General features: G+C 36.7%; 1 protein-coding gene across 1 annotated transcript in view; it reads left to right on the top strand.

The window, feature by feature from the left end:
- The window catches only part of VAV3 (vav guanine nucleotide exchange factor 3), a 429462-nt gene that overhangs the window by 389460 nt on the left and 22191 nt on the right, over window positions 1–17811 (top strand). Inside the window, exons 23-25 of the mRNA XM_005678013.3 lie at window positions 7035–7151; window positions 7712–7799; window positions 15132–15261. Of these exons, the coding sequence (XP_005678070.1) occupies window positions 7035–7151; window positions 7712–7799; window positions 15132–15261 (335 nt within the window). The remainder of the gene's footprint in view (window positions 1–7034; window positions 7152–7711; window positions 7800–15131; window positions 15262–17811) is intronic.

Raw genomic sequence — 17811 nt, 5'->3', positions numbered from 1 at the left:
TTTCAGATAGCTCAGCTGGAATTCCATCACCTCCACTAGCTTTGTTTGTAGTAATGCTTCCTAGGTCCACTTGACTTCACACTCTAGGATGTCTGGCTCTAGGTAAGTGACCACATCATTGTGGTTATCTGGGTCATTAAGACCTTTTTTGTATAATTCTTCTATGTATTCTTGCCACCTTGTCTTAATCTCTTATGTTTCTGTTAGGTCCTTATCATTTCTGTCCTTTATCATGCCCATCCTTGTATGAAATATTCCCTTGATATCTCCAATTTTCTTAAAGAGTTCTCTATTCTTTCTCATTCGATAGTTTTCCTCTATTTCTTTGCATTGTTCCTTATACAGATGTTGGAAAGATGAAATAAAATGTGTATGATATTAAGTACATAGTAAGTACCCAAAATATGTTAATTATCATCATATGTTGATTATAACTATTCTAAGTAGTTTTTCTGGTTGAAGATGTCATTTTCTCTTAAACTCATAATGTCTAAAAAGTAAAAATCATTATCTACTGTTTCCTTGTTTCTGTTAGTGATATGGCTAACCTCCTCTTAAAATGACTGCATCTATTTTTATTTTCTTGATATTGAAATATGTGCATACAAATTAGAAATCAGGGTATGAATATAAATGAGGTATTCTGAGAGTATATGGTAAGTACTAGTTCAGTTTGCAAGTGTAGGCAACACCTGAGTTTTTTGATATTTCAAACTGATCATTTTCTGCCATATAACCAAAGCATGAAAAATGTCAGGTGACTGTAGGGACACACTGTCCATAGTGTGGGATCCTTTCCTCAGCAGTCTTACTCTTCCTCCCCAGCCACATCTGCTTTGTGTAATCATGGTCGGTTTTCTCTGACATCCTTCCCTGGCTTTAACACTGAGCCTGCTGAGAAATTATAGCAGGTCTGTGATAGAACTGGAAATCTTTGTTGTATGTTTACCTGTCTTAAGACAAATTTGAGGTCTTAGTTTTCATGGAATTAAAGACTGTAACCCTGACAAATTAATTTTGGAGAACAGAACTGATAGCATGGATAATCAAACTGTAAAACATCAAGAACTGGTGAAGTCATGAAAGTGTGATAATAGTTTCCTTCTCTTTTCTTTTACTATTTCTATATAAGAAGACATAATAGTTATAAAACTAATGACTTTAGAGAAATACGAATGCCACACACAAGATGGATTTTATTAAATAAACTGATTTGATACCTGCGAACCATTCAGAACACAGGAGATTAGCTTTTGAATCCTTTGTTTTAAAATGTACCCTTGCCAATATGTAAAACTCTATTGAAATTATGACCAAATAGTATTGTTCCTAATGATAAAAAAAAATCAAGATGTTTAGATGAGGGAACACCCTTGAAAACAGTAAGAAATAAAGATAATAGAATTTCAAAATTACTTTTTCTTTTCTAAGAAACTTGGGACAGTTTCTTCACACTAAGCAGACAGTTTCATGTGAAATGCTTTCTGCTAAGGAACAAAATGATCAACTATATCAGAAAATGAAACCTTCAATTTTAGAAAAACTAAACTGTTTAGAGAAAAATCACACTATGGTTTTCAAGTCATTAAGAGGGCTTAGTCTCAGTTGGTAAAGAATCCACCTGCAATGCAGGAGACCCCAGTTCAATTCCCGGGTCAGGAAGATCTCCTGGAGAAGGGCTAGACTACCTACTCCAGTATTTTTGGTTTTCCCTTGTGGCTCAGCTGGTAACAAATGCACCTGAAGTGCGGGAGACCTGGGTTCTATCCCTGGGTTGGGAAGATCCCCTGGAGAAGGGAAAGGCTACCGACTCTGGTATTCTGGCCTGAAGAATTACATGAACTGTAGAATCCATGGGGTCACAAAGAATCAGACAGGACTGAGCGACTTTCAATTTCTCAAGTCATTAAGGAGTTGAATATCCTTATTATTTTCACATTTTAAAGGTGTTCCCATAAGGTAAACTTTGTCTCTTTTATAAGCCATGAAATAAAACAGAGTTCAAGGTGATTATCTGCAGTCTATGTTTTTGGGTGTCATGAAGACTGGGATGAGACATGGGGCTTAAATCTGGGGAACTGTCTGAAAATCCTTATGGAGAAAAGGATGCAGATACCAGTGTCCCTGCCTCATCCTCCAAGAAATCAGACAACTTACTGTTCCCTCCCTTAGCAAGAGATATGAATTAGAGGGTACATTACTTGGAAAAATTGAGCCATATGAGGCCTAGACTTGGAAAGAGCAGGCCCAGCAAAAATTGGCAGAGATGCTATACTGAAAACAGATCAGTCAAATTAAGGAAAGTCAGTATACAGACTGAAGATGATCCTCAGTTCCTTTGTATAGCTCAGTTTCAGTACTGTGACAGCTGTGTCTCACACACATGGACTACTCTCTTCTTCCATCCAGATAGAAATTTGGAAGATTTTTCTCTAAAGAAATGGAATAGACTTAGAATTAAAAAACCTAAAATCCAGCCCCATCATCAGCTTCTTCCCAAAGGATCAGGTTCCAACCTAGTGAGCCTCCCATACTGCTCCCACACAGAACTCCCAGTCAGTTCTTGGATGCCTTTCTCGCTTTCTTTTTTTTTTTAATTGAAGGATAATTGCTTTACAGAATTTTTTTGTTTTCTGTCAAACCTCAACATGAATCAGTCATACATATACATATATCCCCTCCCTTTTGAACCTCCCTCCCATCTCCCTCACCATCCCGTCCCTCTAGGTTGATACAGAGCTCTGTTTAAGTTTCCTGAGCCATACAGCAGAATGTGAGCAGACAACAAAGAGTAACCAGACATTTGAGAAAAACCTTGAAGTAGAGAAAAAAATAAATGTCAAAAAGAAACTTGGAAGAATTACAAACATTAGCATGGGCAGAAGAGAGAAGCCTTTAATTTATATTCTCAGAATTAAGAGATAATATATCCATACGAGTGAGCTGGATGTTTTATAAAAGAGACAGAGATTGAGAATGAAGAAGAGCTCTCTAAGTATTGAGTAGAGAAATGGGAAAATAAAGTTGAATAAATCCTCTAGAAAATCAAAGAGAGATAACAGAGAAAAGATAGAGCAGACAACTGACCTGAGAAGTCTGGCCTTCATTTAATAGGAACTTGAGAAAGAGAAACTAACAATTATATATATAAAAAAAGATAAAACCAAAATTTTTTTAGAACTGAAAGCTATATGACTCTACATCAAAGATGCTCCTGAGAACGCAGGACAACACTGAACTTTTTAGTACAGCATATAACTGGAAGGCTTATTATTATGAACTTTGCTATATAGAGCAATGAATTTGAGTTTCCAGAGAGGGAAAAAAAAAAAAAGATTACCTACAAAGACTCAGAAATCAGAATGTCACTGAATTGGAAGTTAGAACAGCAGAACAGTGCCTTAAAATTTGAGAAGAAAATGATTTGTCACCTAGAATTATTTAGCCAGCCAAATTGTGAATTAAGGATTACTGAGTAAAACACATTATGAGACCTTCTAACTATTACATCCCATATATTCATTTAAGATCTGAGGAATTAGCTAGTAAACCAGGAAAGAGGGAGATGCAAAACCTAGGAAATGGGAGTGAAGGGATTCCAGAACTACACTAATTCAGCAGGCTTGGAGAGAAAGCAGTGGTGATTAGACCAAGAGGGTGGAGGGTTTGGGAAAAATGGATGTCTCCATAGAAAGAATTAATAGGTACAGTACATGGTGCTGAACAGGTATCATTGCGGGGTTTATAATTTGTTTGGAGAATTTGCAAAAAAAAATTGGGTAGAGACAAGGAAGCTTGAGCAAACAAAAACTTGAGGACTTGTTTTTTGATGTCAGATGTTCTTCGAATGTGACAACGTGACAAAACTGGGTCAGATGATGGCTAGGCTTTGGGGCATTTGCAGAAAGCAGAGTGAGGGGCAGCACTATGGTGGCATGAGCATCAGTGGAGAAACAGTGGTTTTCTGTCCTGGAATCTGAAATTGATAAAAACTCAGAAGGCCAAGAGAGAGAAGGAGGGCCTGAGAAAATATTTGAAAAGATTATAGCCAAATACTTCCCTAACATGAGAAAGGAAACATTCACTCAAATCCAGAAGTGCAGCATTCCATACAAGATAAACCAAGAAGGAACATATTAACACGTATTAATCAAACAGACAAAAATAAAAGACAAAGAAAAAAATATTAAAATCAACAAGGGAAAAGCAACAAATAACATACAAGGGAACCCTGATAAGGTTATCTGCTGATTTTTAAGCAGAAATTCTGCAGACCAGAGGGAGTGGCACAATATATTTAATGTGGTGAAAGGGAAAAAGCTACAACCAAAAATACTCTATCCAGCAAGGCTCTCATTCAGTGGAGAAATCAGAAGTTTCACAGATAAGCAAAAACTAAGAGAATTCAGCACCAGCAGACCACCTTTGCAACAAATGCTAAAGGAACTTCTGTAGGTGGAAAAGAAAAGGCCACAGCTAGAATCAAGAAAATTACAAATGGGAAATCTCATTGGTAAGAGAGATTTTCCTAAACATAGGAAATCATCCATATACAAATATGATATCAAAACCAGCAATTTTGAGAAGAGGAGAATACAAATGCAGGATACTGGAGATGAACTTGAAATTAAGGGATCTGCAACATAAAACAATTGTGTATATTTGTAGACTGCTGTATCGAAATGTCATGGGAGATACATAATGGGAGAAGACAGGATGGCAGGGTAGAAGGACATGAATTCACCAGAGATACAGCCAAGAGGTTCATGAAAAGATGCTGAACACTGCTAATTATTAGAGAAATGCAAATCAAAACTACAATGAGGAATCACCTCACACCAGTCATTATGACCATCATCAAACAATAAGTGCTCCAGATGGTGTGGAGAAAGGTGAACCCTCCTGCACTGTTGGTGGGAATGTAAATTGGTGCAGTCACTATAGAGAACAGTATTTAGGTTCCTTACAAAACTGAAAATAAAGCTACCATATGATCCAGCAGTCCCACACCTGGGCATATATTTGGAGAAAACCATGGTTCAAAAGGATACGTGCATCCCAACGTTCATTGCCATGCTGTTTACAATAGCTAAGACATGGAAGCAGCCTAAAACTCCAGTGATGGATGAATGGATAAAGATGTGGTACGTATATACAAAAGGTATAACTTAGCCATAAAAAGAATGCAATGACTCAGCCATAGAAAAAAATGAAATAATGCTATTTGCAGCAACATGGATAGACTTGGAGATTATCATACTAAGTGAAGTGAGACAGAGAAAGACAAATATATGACATCAGTTTATATACAGAGTCTTAAAAAATAATACAAATGAACTTATTCACAAAACAAACAGACTCACAGACTTAGAGAACTTAGGGTTACTGAGAGGAAAGGTCAGGCAGGAGGGATAGATTGGGAGTTTGGGATTGACATGTACATACTGCTATACTGAAAATATATAATCAACAAGGATCTACTGTATAGCATAGAGAACTCTGCTTGATCTCTGTAATAACCTAAATGAGAAAATAATTTTGAAACAATACATACACACACACACACATATATATATATAACTGAATCACTCTGCTGTCAGATGAAACTAACACAACATTGTTAATCAAATATACTCCAATATAAAATAAAATTTTAAAAATAATAAAATTGTTTTTAAATGCTGTACCCATGGTGATTCAGCAGTAAAGAATCCATCTGCCAATGCAGGAAATGCAGCTTTGATCCCTGAGTCAGAAAGATTCCCTGGAGAAGGAAATGGCAACCCACTCCAGTATTCTTGCCTGGGAAATTGCCTGGACAGCAGCACCTGGTGGGCTATAGTCCATGAAGTTGCAAAGAGTTGGACACAACTTAGCAACTAAACAAGAACAACAACATATATTTTAACTTAAAATAAACTACATTACCACTCAACAACAACAACAACAACAACCAACCTCCTGGGAACCACAAACCAAAAATCTACAATTGAAACACACAATTAAAAAAACAAAGCAATCCAAACACATTCAGTACAGATAGACATCAAATGAAGAGAGAACAAAAGAAGAGGGCAAGAAAAAAGATCTTCAAAAACAAATTCAGTCTCCTTGAACTGAACCAGGAATAAATGGAAAGTATGTGAATAGATCAATAATAAGAATAAGAATATTTTAACATTGAATTTGTCCCTTTTAATGTTATGGAATTTTTGTATGCTTAAGCCAGCAGAGTTTGGGAACAACAGAATTTTGGTTTCGAAAATATCTTTTAAAAATTCTATTTGCTACTAGTAGTTTCTTAAGAAAATTGGTTATCAAAATTGTGGACTATAAGAATTAATCTTATATCTAAAAACTAATTATTAAAAAAAATTTAAATTGTCCCTAAATTTTCTTAATACTCAAAATGAGTATGAGATTTTATTTCATACTGTTTTACCTAGAAAATGTGAAATTTTGGAGGAATGTGTGTATATGTGTGCACGTGTGTATATCTGAGTGTGTCTTCCATGGGCCATCCTTCCCTAAAGTCTTTTTCTTTCTTGACGCTAAACTCTCCACAGCCCTACCCCATGGACGGTAGCCTACCAGGCTCCTCTGTCCATGGGATTTTCCAAGCAATAGTCCTGGAGTGGGTTGCCATTTCCTTCTCCAGGAGATCTTCGCAACCCAGGGATTGAACCCGGGTCTCCCGCATTGTAGACAGACGCTTTACCGTCTGAGCCACCAGGGAAGTCCCTCTCTGACCCAATACCCACTAAATTCCTCCCTTTTTTCCATTTATTTATTGATAAGTATTTAGTGTGTTTGGCATTGTTCACTTCACTGTTGTAATCTTTGTAGAGATTACAGTATCTTTGTTTGAATGTATTCAAAGGACATTTTTCCATATTATTTTTTGAAATAGTTAGTATAGCAGTAAAAACAGTTCAGATCTGCCACTAAATTAAAATCCTGCCAGATACTTATTTTTAGCCTCTCTTCTCTTTCAGGTACATTACCCAAATTTTCTGTGTCCTTGTTTCTCACAGGTATGCTGGAGCCATGGAAAGACTGCAGGCAGAGACTGAACTTATTAACAGGGTAAACAGTACTTACCTTGTGAGACACAGGACCAGAGAGTCAGGAGAATACGCAATTAGCATTAAGTAAGTAGGACAAGAAATAGCTTTCCTGTTTTCATAATTGCATAGATCATCTGACATGTGCAACACTGAAGTTGAAAACCCAGGTTCTAATTGCAGCAGAAATAATGCATCATCTCTCTAGACAGTTCATTAATACTTGAAAATATCTGTTAGAAAAAAATGGTATTAAGTGTTATAGGCTGCTAATTGGCATACCAGATTTCTTTCATAACACTGTGCTTTGGTGACTTGATGTGTGTATATTTCTAGTAAATCCTAAGAATTATAAATTACTAGATTTTATTTTATTTTCTGTGTTCTCAAAGTGATCTTATAAATAAATTGGGCAGAATGATTGGTCAAATCTACTGCCCCCCAATCTCACTTCAAAAATTGCTTGTATCTTCAACCAATCTAGTGAATATATTTTGTTAATTAGCTGTCACCAGTGTATTGGCATAGGTATATATTTTGTCTTCAGAATTAATTCCTATAATGTTATTGGGGCATGCCCTCTGGTAATTATTGATTTCTACTGATTAAAAACACATTTATATTCATAAGTTATCCATTGCCCACAGGTACAATAATGAAGCAAAGCACATCAAGATTTTAACAAGAGATGGCTTTTTTCACATTGCAGAAAATAGAAAGTTTAAAAGTTTAATGGTAAGCATTGATTAGTTCTTTTCAATCTGGGGTCCTTAGTTTTCTCTTTTTGGAAAGGTCAGTTTAGTTCTATAGTTTCTTGGAAATTTTGCTTGCTGACACATTTAAAGAGAATAATATCTTAATTTTGCAGCAGAATCTTGAAAAATTTAAGAATTCTAGTTAAATTTTTTATTACCTTAAACATATTTTTCATCGTAAACTAAGTTTGCAAGTTTAAGATAATATTTCAGGGTCCACACTATATGATTCTTAGAACCATAGACACATTCAGGTTCATTTCATGCAAAATACAATATACTGTCAAATGGAAAACCTTTTTGTATTTTCTAGTCTAAGTGATCTGTGCTACAGTTCTTCTTCATTACCTTCGACAATTAAACATTAACAAGATCACATTTTTACCATATGACAGTGATTTCATAGCAATTTTATGTTTAAATTGAAACAGTATATTGTTACCAAGTTGCTTCATATAAAGATGATTAATTCTGATTTTTAAAAGTACAACAGCATATAAGAATATTATGTATTGTCATATAAACAATACATACATATCATTACATCATGTGCACTGCTAACAGTAAAGAAAAAAGTTCTTATTTCCTGAAAAGTAGTCTCAGGCCTGTTTCTCAAGTTGGAGAGTTTCTTAAGATAATGAAGAATTGAGTATAGGACATAAGATGCCTTTGCAGAGCTCTGTTAAGTCCTTTGAGTAACATTGGGAAGGACCACTCATTGACTGAACCACAATCAAATGATACATACTGCATCCATCTGGAAAACATCTCAAAGCACTTTGCAGATGTTAACACTAAGTTAAAACTGAGTGTAAGAGAGCCTTACAAAATAGGCCAGCTTAAAAGTCTTATCCAAAAATGTAGAACTGGGTCAAAACAGGAATCATGTTTTAAAGAAACAAGCATCTTGTGACTGAGCGACTGAACTGAATTGAACGGAGTCAAAAGAAAAGTAAGAAAACCTGTCTTGACATAAATATCACATTCCCAGTTCAAAAGCTAAGGATGGGCAGCATCCTAAGGATGTGTCCTGGAAAATGCAAACCCTGTCAAAGTGGCAAGCAAGATCCAGGCATCCTCCCTGCTGCAGCGAGTTACCTTCTGCTGGAGTAAGCAAGCTGTGCACAGAGAGAACAAGACCTGAGGAGGTTTCTTCCTGAAAGGAAAACCTAGCAGGGAGGTGGCAAGTGGATGCACAAATAATGAGTGACAGCCCCAGCTGAGACATGAAAAAAGCATGCACAGGGGGTCTCCACATCACTGCAAAGACACACCAGCTTGACTCTCACCTGCAGAACTTAGGGTGCTTGGTAATGAGGCTGCTCTGTGGTATCATGGTTAGTATGAGACTGTAAAAAAATGCTGTAGGGCCAAAGTTGACTACCAGCTTTGCTGACTTTGAAAGCAACAAAAGGGACTCCCATCACAAGAGATAAGCAAAGAGGATGAAAGGAATAATCACTGGCAAGAACCAATCAATTCAACTTTGTGTCACCTGGATTCAGCTCAAGAAAGTTCCTCATCCTCTAAGGTTAGATGTGAAAAGCCAGTAAATAACACCATGACCTGGATTAGTGAACATAGATCCTCAGGTTCCTATGTGCATGAAAAGCTGTGATTATAATATACGCCACAAAGACCAAGATTTCAAGTAATCTGTATCCTAGAGGGGTAAAAGTTTTTTCAGTGATGTTCTGGAAAGGGAAGTAGACGAGCTTACATAAGCTAACAGTGCTTATTACGTGGTGTGTGTAAAACATCAGAAATGTCACTGCTGGAGACACATGCATGTGTTTTTTCCCTCCATATCAGGAGATCTTTTGTAAGGAAGTACATAATAAAGATAGTTAAAGGGAGGAGATTAAGAATTAATTGTGAAACTACAATGAAACTGAAAAAAAATAAGCAAATGTATATGATTGTGAAAAGACAACAAGAGGCTAAAAAATCTCAGCCTTAGATAAATACTTTTGTCAGGAAGAAAATCACTAAAAAATTGCTGAAGAGACCACTGAACTCATCTGGACCTACCTCTTCTTTGTTTTTGTTCATTTCTTGAACAAATTTATATTGAATCCTCACTATGTGAAATCACTGTGATTCTGCAGAATTCTAAAAGGACTCAGTTCTGAAAAAATTCTCAAATTAGTAAATCTATCTGTACCAAAGCCTCAAATAGATCTATACTTGGACCCTAAACTAGGAAATGCCACACCTGGACACCTGATTGGAAGGAATGGCTCCTATCTGAGTACCAGCCCCTCTGGAAGAAGATAAAGGGTTAATAGGCACTTCTCTCTGGGAGCTAGGGGCTTCCCTCTGCAACTTTAAGCAGTTACCTTTTATCATGCCTTTTATGTTGTTGGGAGATAACCCAGTTGCCATTATAAGTATATCTTGGTCTAGGAATAGAGTTATTTCTTAAGTATAGTTCAGTTTCTTCTCATCCTGACTGGTAACATTATATCACCTACGTAATATTAATTTATCTAATGACACTCTAGGGTTAAATTTAATTGTGAAAGGATGTAAAATGCAAACAAAATCCAGAATTCATTTTAAATCAGCCAGTTTCTCAAGAAGATTGACCTCAGGTTGTTATAACCTAACCTTTTTTTATCCCCTCTGGTTTCAGTGGCTTGGTTAATCAAAATCTTTGTTTTTCTAGTCGTTAAATTTAAATTCTAAATGAATTTCTGTATCCAGATTACAAGGCATTAATTTTGTTCCAATTTTCATGTATGCCAGACAGTCCTTGTCCAAATGCTGTTTATAAATCATCTCCATTGCCCGTTTCCTTGGTAATTGGAATAACTGGCTCTCACTCATTATTTTTCAGAGAGACTTGAATTGTTGACACCACTGTGTCAGTGTGAGATAAGGAAAGCATAGTGATTTCTTTTGTTTAGCGTCGTCTTATTTACTTGTAGTACCTGAAGGTCAATGACTGCTAAAGTGGGGGCGGATTAGACTAAACTATAGAAAGCAGAAGGGCATGAATTAGAAGAGATCCACAGTGGCACTATTTAATTCTACCTAGTTAGAAACATGTAGGAAGATTTACCCTCATAAGACGGTAAAAATGGAACGAAAATGTCTTCGATGCTTACTGAAGTGTTTGCAGCTTACCAAGCCACACAGCCCTAGGCCTTGGAAAAGTCATTTTTGCTTCCATAAAATCTGGAGGTGGGTAGGTATTAAATGATTAACAAGTCCTTTTCAGTATGATAATTCTGTTTTCTAGCCAACTTCTCATAAACTTTAATTCATACTACTCATGATATATCATGCATAAAATTCATATTACTTATAACAAATTACTTATAACATTTACAACAATTTCAATTACATTAAAGTTCAAAGTTATTGGCTTATGATTACTTTCAGGTTTATTTTCACATTTTTTTTCTAAAGAACACACTCACTCAGTTCAATGATAAAACTAAGAGAAGTGTGTTGCTGATGCAAATGATAAAGTATATGATTCTTTCAGAGACCTTACAAAATTTTGCATTTAAAAAACTTAAATGATAATATTGGTCTCTAAACAGAATTTAATTCCAGACCTTGCCTTTGCAAACCACGTTAAAACCACCATAATATAAATGCCATATTTTGATCAGTGAAGCCATTTTGGGGATAAAAACTTCTAATGCCTTAGGAAGCATCACTACAAACAAAGCTAGTGGAGGTGATGGAATTCCAGTTGAGCTGTTTAAAATCTTAAAAGATAATGCTGTGAAAGTGCTGCACTCAGTATGCCAGATAATTTGGAAAACTCAGCAGTGGCCACAGGACTGGAAAAGGTCAGTTTTCATTCCAATCCCAAAGAAAAGCAATACCAAAGAATGCTCAAACTACTGCACAATTGCAGTCATCTTACATGCTAGTAAAGTAATGCTCAAAATTCTCCAAGCCAGGCTTCAACAGTCTGTGAACCATGAACTTCCATATGTTCATGCTGGATTTAGAAAAGGCAGAGGAACCAGAGATCAAATTGCCAATATCCGCTGGATCACTGAAAAAGCAAGAGAATTCCAGAAAAACATCTACTTCTGCTTTATTGACTACGCCAAAGCCTTTGACCGTGTGAATCACAACAAACTCTCTGAAAAATTCTTAAAGAGATGGGAATACCAGACCACCTGACCTGCCTCTTGAGAAATCTATATGCAGGTCAGAAAGCAAAGTTAGAACTGGACATGGAACAGACTGGTTCCAAATAGGAAAAGGAGTGCATCAAGGCTGTATATTGTCACCCTGCTTATTTAACTTAATGCAGAGTACATCATGAAAAATGCCAGGCTGGATGAAACACAAGCTAGAATCAAGATTGCTGGGAGAAATATCAATAACCTCAGATATGCAGATGACACCACCCTTATGGCAGAAAGTGAAGAACTAAAGAGCCTCTTGATGAAAGTGAAAGTGGAGAGTGAAAAAGTTGGTTTAAAACTCATTCAGAAAACTAAGATCCTGGCATCTGGTCCCATCACTTCATGGCAAATAGATGGGGAAACAATGGAAACAGTGACAGACTTTATTTTGGGGGGCTCCAAAATCACTGCAGATGGTGACTGCAGCCCTGAAATTAAAAGATGCTTGCTCCTTGGAAGAAAAGTTATGACCAACCTAGACAGCATATTAAAAAGCAGAGATGTTACTTTGCCAACAAAGGTCCATCTAGTCAAAGTTATGGTTTTTCCAGTAGTCATGTATGGATGTGAGAGTTGGACTATAAAGAAAGCTGAGTGCTGAAGAATTGAGGTTTTTGAACTGTGGCGTTGGAAAAGACTCCTGAGAGTACCTTGGACAGCAAGGAGATCCAACCAGTCCATCCTAAAGGAAATCAGTCCTGAATATTCTTTGGAAGGACTGATGCTGAAGCTGAAACTCCAATATTTGGCCACCTGATGCGAAGAACTGACTCATTTGAAAAGACCCTGATGCTGAGAAAGATTGAAGGTGGGAGGAGAAGGGGACGACGGAGGATGAGATGGTTGGATGGCATCACCAACTCAATGGACACGAGTTTGAGTAAACTTTGGGAGTTGGTGATGGATAGGGAAGCCTGGCGTGCTGCAGTCCATGGGGTTGCAAAGAGTTGGACATGACTGAGTGACTGAAGTGAACTGAAAACTTCTGATAGTTTAGCTTTTTTTCTTTTAAGTTCATCAGATTCTACTCCTTTGCTTCAGCAAGTACACTTATAATCTGGGCCCAAGCAAAGAAGAAAGAATGGAAGAAAAAAAAATTTAAGTTACAGCATGTGTAAAAGCATATCATCTTAGGTCTAAGAAAACAAGAAGATACTTAGAAAATGCTCGTTCCCTCTGCTTCCCTTTTTGCATATTTACATTTACCAGGTTACTATTTGCTAATAATACAATGTAGTTGAGAGCAGAAACTTTGGAGCCAGACACCAGTTATACAACCTTGCCCAAGCTGATTAATCTCACTGAGCCTTGAGCGTCAGTGGGGAAAAGACCCATCTCTTGTTTCTTGTCTGAAGATTGTAAGAAACTATATAAAACTATACATATACTATATAAAACTATATGTATATATATATACACACACACACTATATAAAATTATGTAGCACATGGGATCATGGTGGCTCTCATGATTATTCACAGGTACTAGGTACTTTATCCCTTCTTTGCTATAGTCTGTGAAATGGTTTATTATCCCCATTTTACAGATGTGAAAGGTGAAGAATCTCCATTTGCTTTATCCAGTACTTGAGCCAAACCATGCTGCTTTTAGTTTATGAAGATGGTCTTTGTTATCTTTGTCTGTTCCCAGCCTGTCTGCTCTACTTAAAATAATCCTTTCATCCTTCCTGGCTTTTGGAATTATACTTTTATTCAATTTAAGGCAAGCTACCTCCTCTCATGAACTCGTCCCTCTTCCTTCCCTCTGGACTCTGAAAAGGAAGCTCTCTCTCCTTCTTGCCTCTAAACTCCCATAACCCTTCTCTTTCCTTCCACAGTGGGTATGCCTAGGAACCTTACCTTCATAATCTCTGTGATCCCTGGAACACCCCACACCATGTATTCCACAACTCATCCAAGTTTGGTCTTAAATAATAAATAGATCAATGATGATTCTCTTTCTCTTCTTTCAGGTGATTTTTGACTTGATTGATTTGTTTGGGGGTCTTTGAACATAAGCGCTGAATGGAAAGGCTGAGTTGATGGCAGTGTGATTTTTTTTTTAAGAAATTAGTTGCTTTTATACAGTTTTAAATAATAGTGCTGTAGAAGCAGCACTGAATAATTAGGTTAAAAGTTATTTTGCTTTTATTTGCATTTCAGGTTTTTCTAACATAACTGGTACTCATCTAGTGATAATATTCATTTTCCATTATGAATTAACCATTATTAATTTTCTGTTTAAAGTAGAGGGATTAAGATTTGTGCAAAATCTGTGAAACTGACATCGCAATAGAAATATTCTGAGATCATAGTATGAAAAATGGTGGGTGGTTATTATATTAGGCTTGGATGTATTTAAGGCAAATTAGGTATAAGAGAAAATTGGAAAGAACTACATTATTGACTTCTGTGAGTCAGGTGACATACAGAGCTAAGAGAAGGTCACTAACACTTCCTCATAAGCCAGAAGCAATGTCAAGCAAACAATATTTGTGGTTTAAAAACTTTGGTTTACAGTGGACAAGCATATTTAGGATCAAGTTTTTTTTCCTCCTATGCTGAAAGAAAATGCAGGAAACTATCGATTACTATATATTCATAAAACATCTCTTGCCTCCCTAAACAAAAAGTATTTCATAAGTAAGAATAAGATTTTCTGTTCTGAGTTTGAGGTTTATTATGGCTTCTTTTTACTTACTACATCCAACTGAAGGCTTAACAGGATATTGAGTAACAGTGGGGGGTAACTCACATTATAAATGGCCTGGGTAACAAGGACAATTACTAGTTGGGTGTCTTGTACATCCAGGAAGCAGGGAGAGCATTTACTTATTGTGACATGTTGTTTAGTCACTAAGTCGTGTCCAACTCTTTGCAACCCCATAGGCTATAGCCCGCCAGGCTCCTCTGTCCGTGGGATTTTCCAGGCAAGAATATTGGAAGGGGTTGCTATTCCTTCTCTAAGGGATCTTCCTGACCCAGAGAAGGCTGTGGCAGGCTAGAGTCAAATCTCCATCTCCTCTTTGGCTGGCAGATTTCTTACCACTGAGGCACCAGGGGGCTTATGGAAAATTTAGCATTAACTTGATTATCCCTTCATTGTGTATCATTATGTGTCAAGGAGTGTGTGTGTTTGATTCTTTTTTCCTAAAGGAACTTGTGGAGTACTACAAGCATCATTCTCTTAAAGAAGGATTCAGAACCTTGGATACAACTCTGCAGTTTCCATACAAGGAACCAGAACATTCAACTGGACAGAGGGGTAATAGAGCAGGCATCAGCTGTGAGTATTGTAATTTAGAATACAATTTGCTGACACCTAAGGATTGAAGGCATGATAACATTAAACATCTTCATTCCCAGTTTTGAAACAGAACCAATTTATACGCTGATGAATTTAACAAGGATTTTTTTTTCCAGAGCAAAGTAGAATCAGATGGACCAACAGGTTTATGAACATGCCTAGATTTAGTTCTTTGTGCCAAATTAAAAATCATGTTTGTGTCAAATCCATCAGAAATGAAGGGTATGTTGATATGTAAGTTTTGTACTTTTCCATGACTTTTATATTAGCCAAATTTTTTTTTAACTGACACATGTTTATGGTCACAATCCTGTTTGATTAACAGGATTTAAGCAAGACTGGTGCACGGTTCTCTCATCTAACCTTGTACCCCAAGTCTGCTTATCGATTCCAGTTCAATGATTACTTTTGGAACTCTGAAGTAACTAAAAGCATGTTTCCTCTGATTCCAATATTTAAAGGTATACATTAGGCACTTTTGGAATGAGCACTGTGTCACACATAATCACAGAGAATTAGCGACCCCATGGACTGCAGCCTACCAGGCTCCGCCGTCCATGGGATTTTCCAGGCAAGAGTACTGAAGTGGGGTGCCATTGCCTTCTCCAATACAAACCAAAAGCATGTTACAATTTTTAAATTTAATTGGAGGAAAATTGCTCTAATGCTGTTGGGTTGGTTTCTGCCATACAACAATGCTAATCAGCCATAATTATATATATTTCCCCATTATAATTTGAATGTGAGTTCAAGTCAAAAACTGTTCTCATCATTTACTGCCATATAATCTTCCTGTTAGTAGATAATAGTGTATAAAGAGAACACTCTGGTGAAAAAATGCTGTGAATAAACTGATTTCATTCCCTTATTTTAATAGCATTTAAAAAGTATTAATAAAACTGTTTTAGAGAAAAAGGAATACGATTTTATCGCCCTCAGAATGTTTAGCCTAATCAAAATGAGAATATCTAGAGTGTTTGGAAAAGAATTTGCATCAGGTAATATAATTTTACCTTTTTTTCCCTAAAATAATGCTCAGGGCACTAACACCGCCCGTAAAATTTCATAGCACTCCCATAATGTAAATATACAAGTAATCTGTCACATCAAGTGGCAGGTTTGTTTTTTAATTTGAATAACTTAATAGCTGTTCTCTTCACAGAAATCGGTGATAAATGAACAGGCTTGTCCAAGGAGAGTAGTCAGAGCACACTTTTTTGTTGAAACTGTAAACACATTAAAATTTATCTTTCTATGCTTTTAGCCCTCTGTCCCTCTGTTACCCAATTATCTTAGACACTCATATAGGCCATAGTTTTTGCTAATTCAAACATGGAACTTTCCCTCAAAAAGAAAAAAAAAAAAACAAATTTTCTACAAAATTCCTTGAAAATTTACCAGGGTTATGACATTTTCCCTACATGAAAAGTATAATTTTCAGTTCTTTTAGTTTGCCTTCCCAGTAGCAGAAGATACTAAAAGTTGCCAAGGAGGTCAGCTACATTACAAATCCTGTTTGAGTTACTCACTTAGTTTTAGAAAGTCCAGGTGAGGGGGGCTAGCAGTCAGGGAAAGCACTGGCACTTCCTGTGCTTGACACGTGTAGTTGCTCAGAGAATATTGTTCAACAGCAAATGAAGTTGCCTAGTTTAAAATTTTGTTTACTGTTTAACCAAATATTTAATGCTCAAACTTGTTTACTCACTAGGGATGGAGATACAGACTCTTCTTCTCTTTTAAAGCATATCCAACAGCATGATTTTGAACATCCATGCCAGCCACAGGAAGATTTTTAGAGTCATGAATTCAAACACTGTAAGCCCAGTCTTTTTAAGAGACTCTGGCAAGTCATGCTATAAGAACCCGTTTATAACTGAGAAGTAAAAGAGAATCATTCATTTAAAATTTAATCTTTGTTATAGCCAGCCTTTGTTCATGTATTATTCAGTTATTCATTCCTTGAACATATAATAATTACCTACCACAGACAAGGCAGTGTTCTAGGTATGGGAAATAGTAGTCGAGAATACAAAGTCCCTGACCGTATGGAGCTTATACTTTAATGAGGAGGCTCTGACAAGTCTGGTTAGGAGTCTGTTTCTATATAGGAAGAGAAGCAAAGATCTCACTCCCAAAGTGACCAGAAAGAAGTGAGGGCATGAGTTGGTGCATCAGTCAGCAATAATTTCTCAACGGTCTCCAAGATCTTACACTCCAGGATTATTCGGTTATTACCGTAGAGTGGGATTATAATCTTAGATTAGATTTATATTCTCCCAGTGTTTTATTTGCTTGATGCTAACTTTGTATGGAATGAGAAGAACACTGAGACCATTCTGAGGATTAGAGGAGGTGCTGTACCTACAGCGTGGAGCAGAGTGCTGATAACATGGTAAACACACAACAGAAGTCAGCTGAGCTCCTACTGATTCTGCCGCGTCCACTGTGGCTGCTGCTAGGCCTACTAGTCCCTCCTCTTCTAACACAGCAAACATTTCCCTGTATTTCTAATAGTTGAATTACTAGTTT

Source organism: Capra hircus, chromosome 3 (genome assembly GCF_001704415.2).
Source record: "Capra hircus breed San Clemente chromosome 3, ASM170441v1, whole genome shotgun sequence".
Classification (NCBI taxonomy): domain Eukaryota; kingdom Metazoa; phylum Chordata; class Mammalia; order Artiodactyla; family Bovidae; genus Capra; species Capra hircus.
This window is presented reverse-complemented; position numbering and strand designations above follow the sequence as displayed.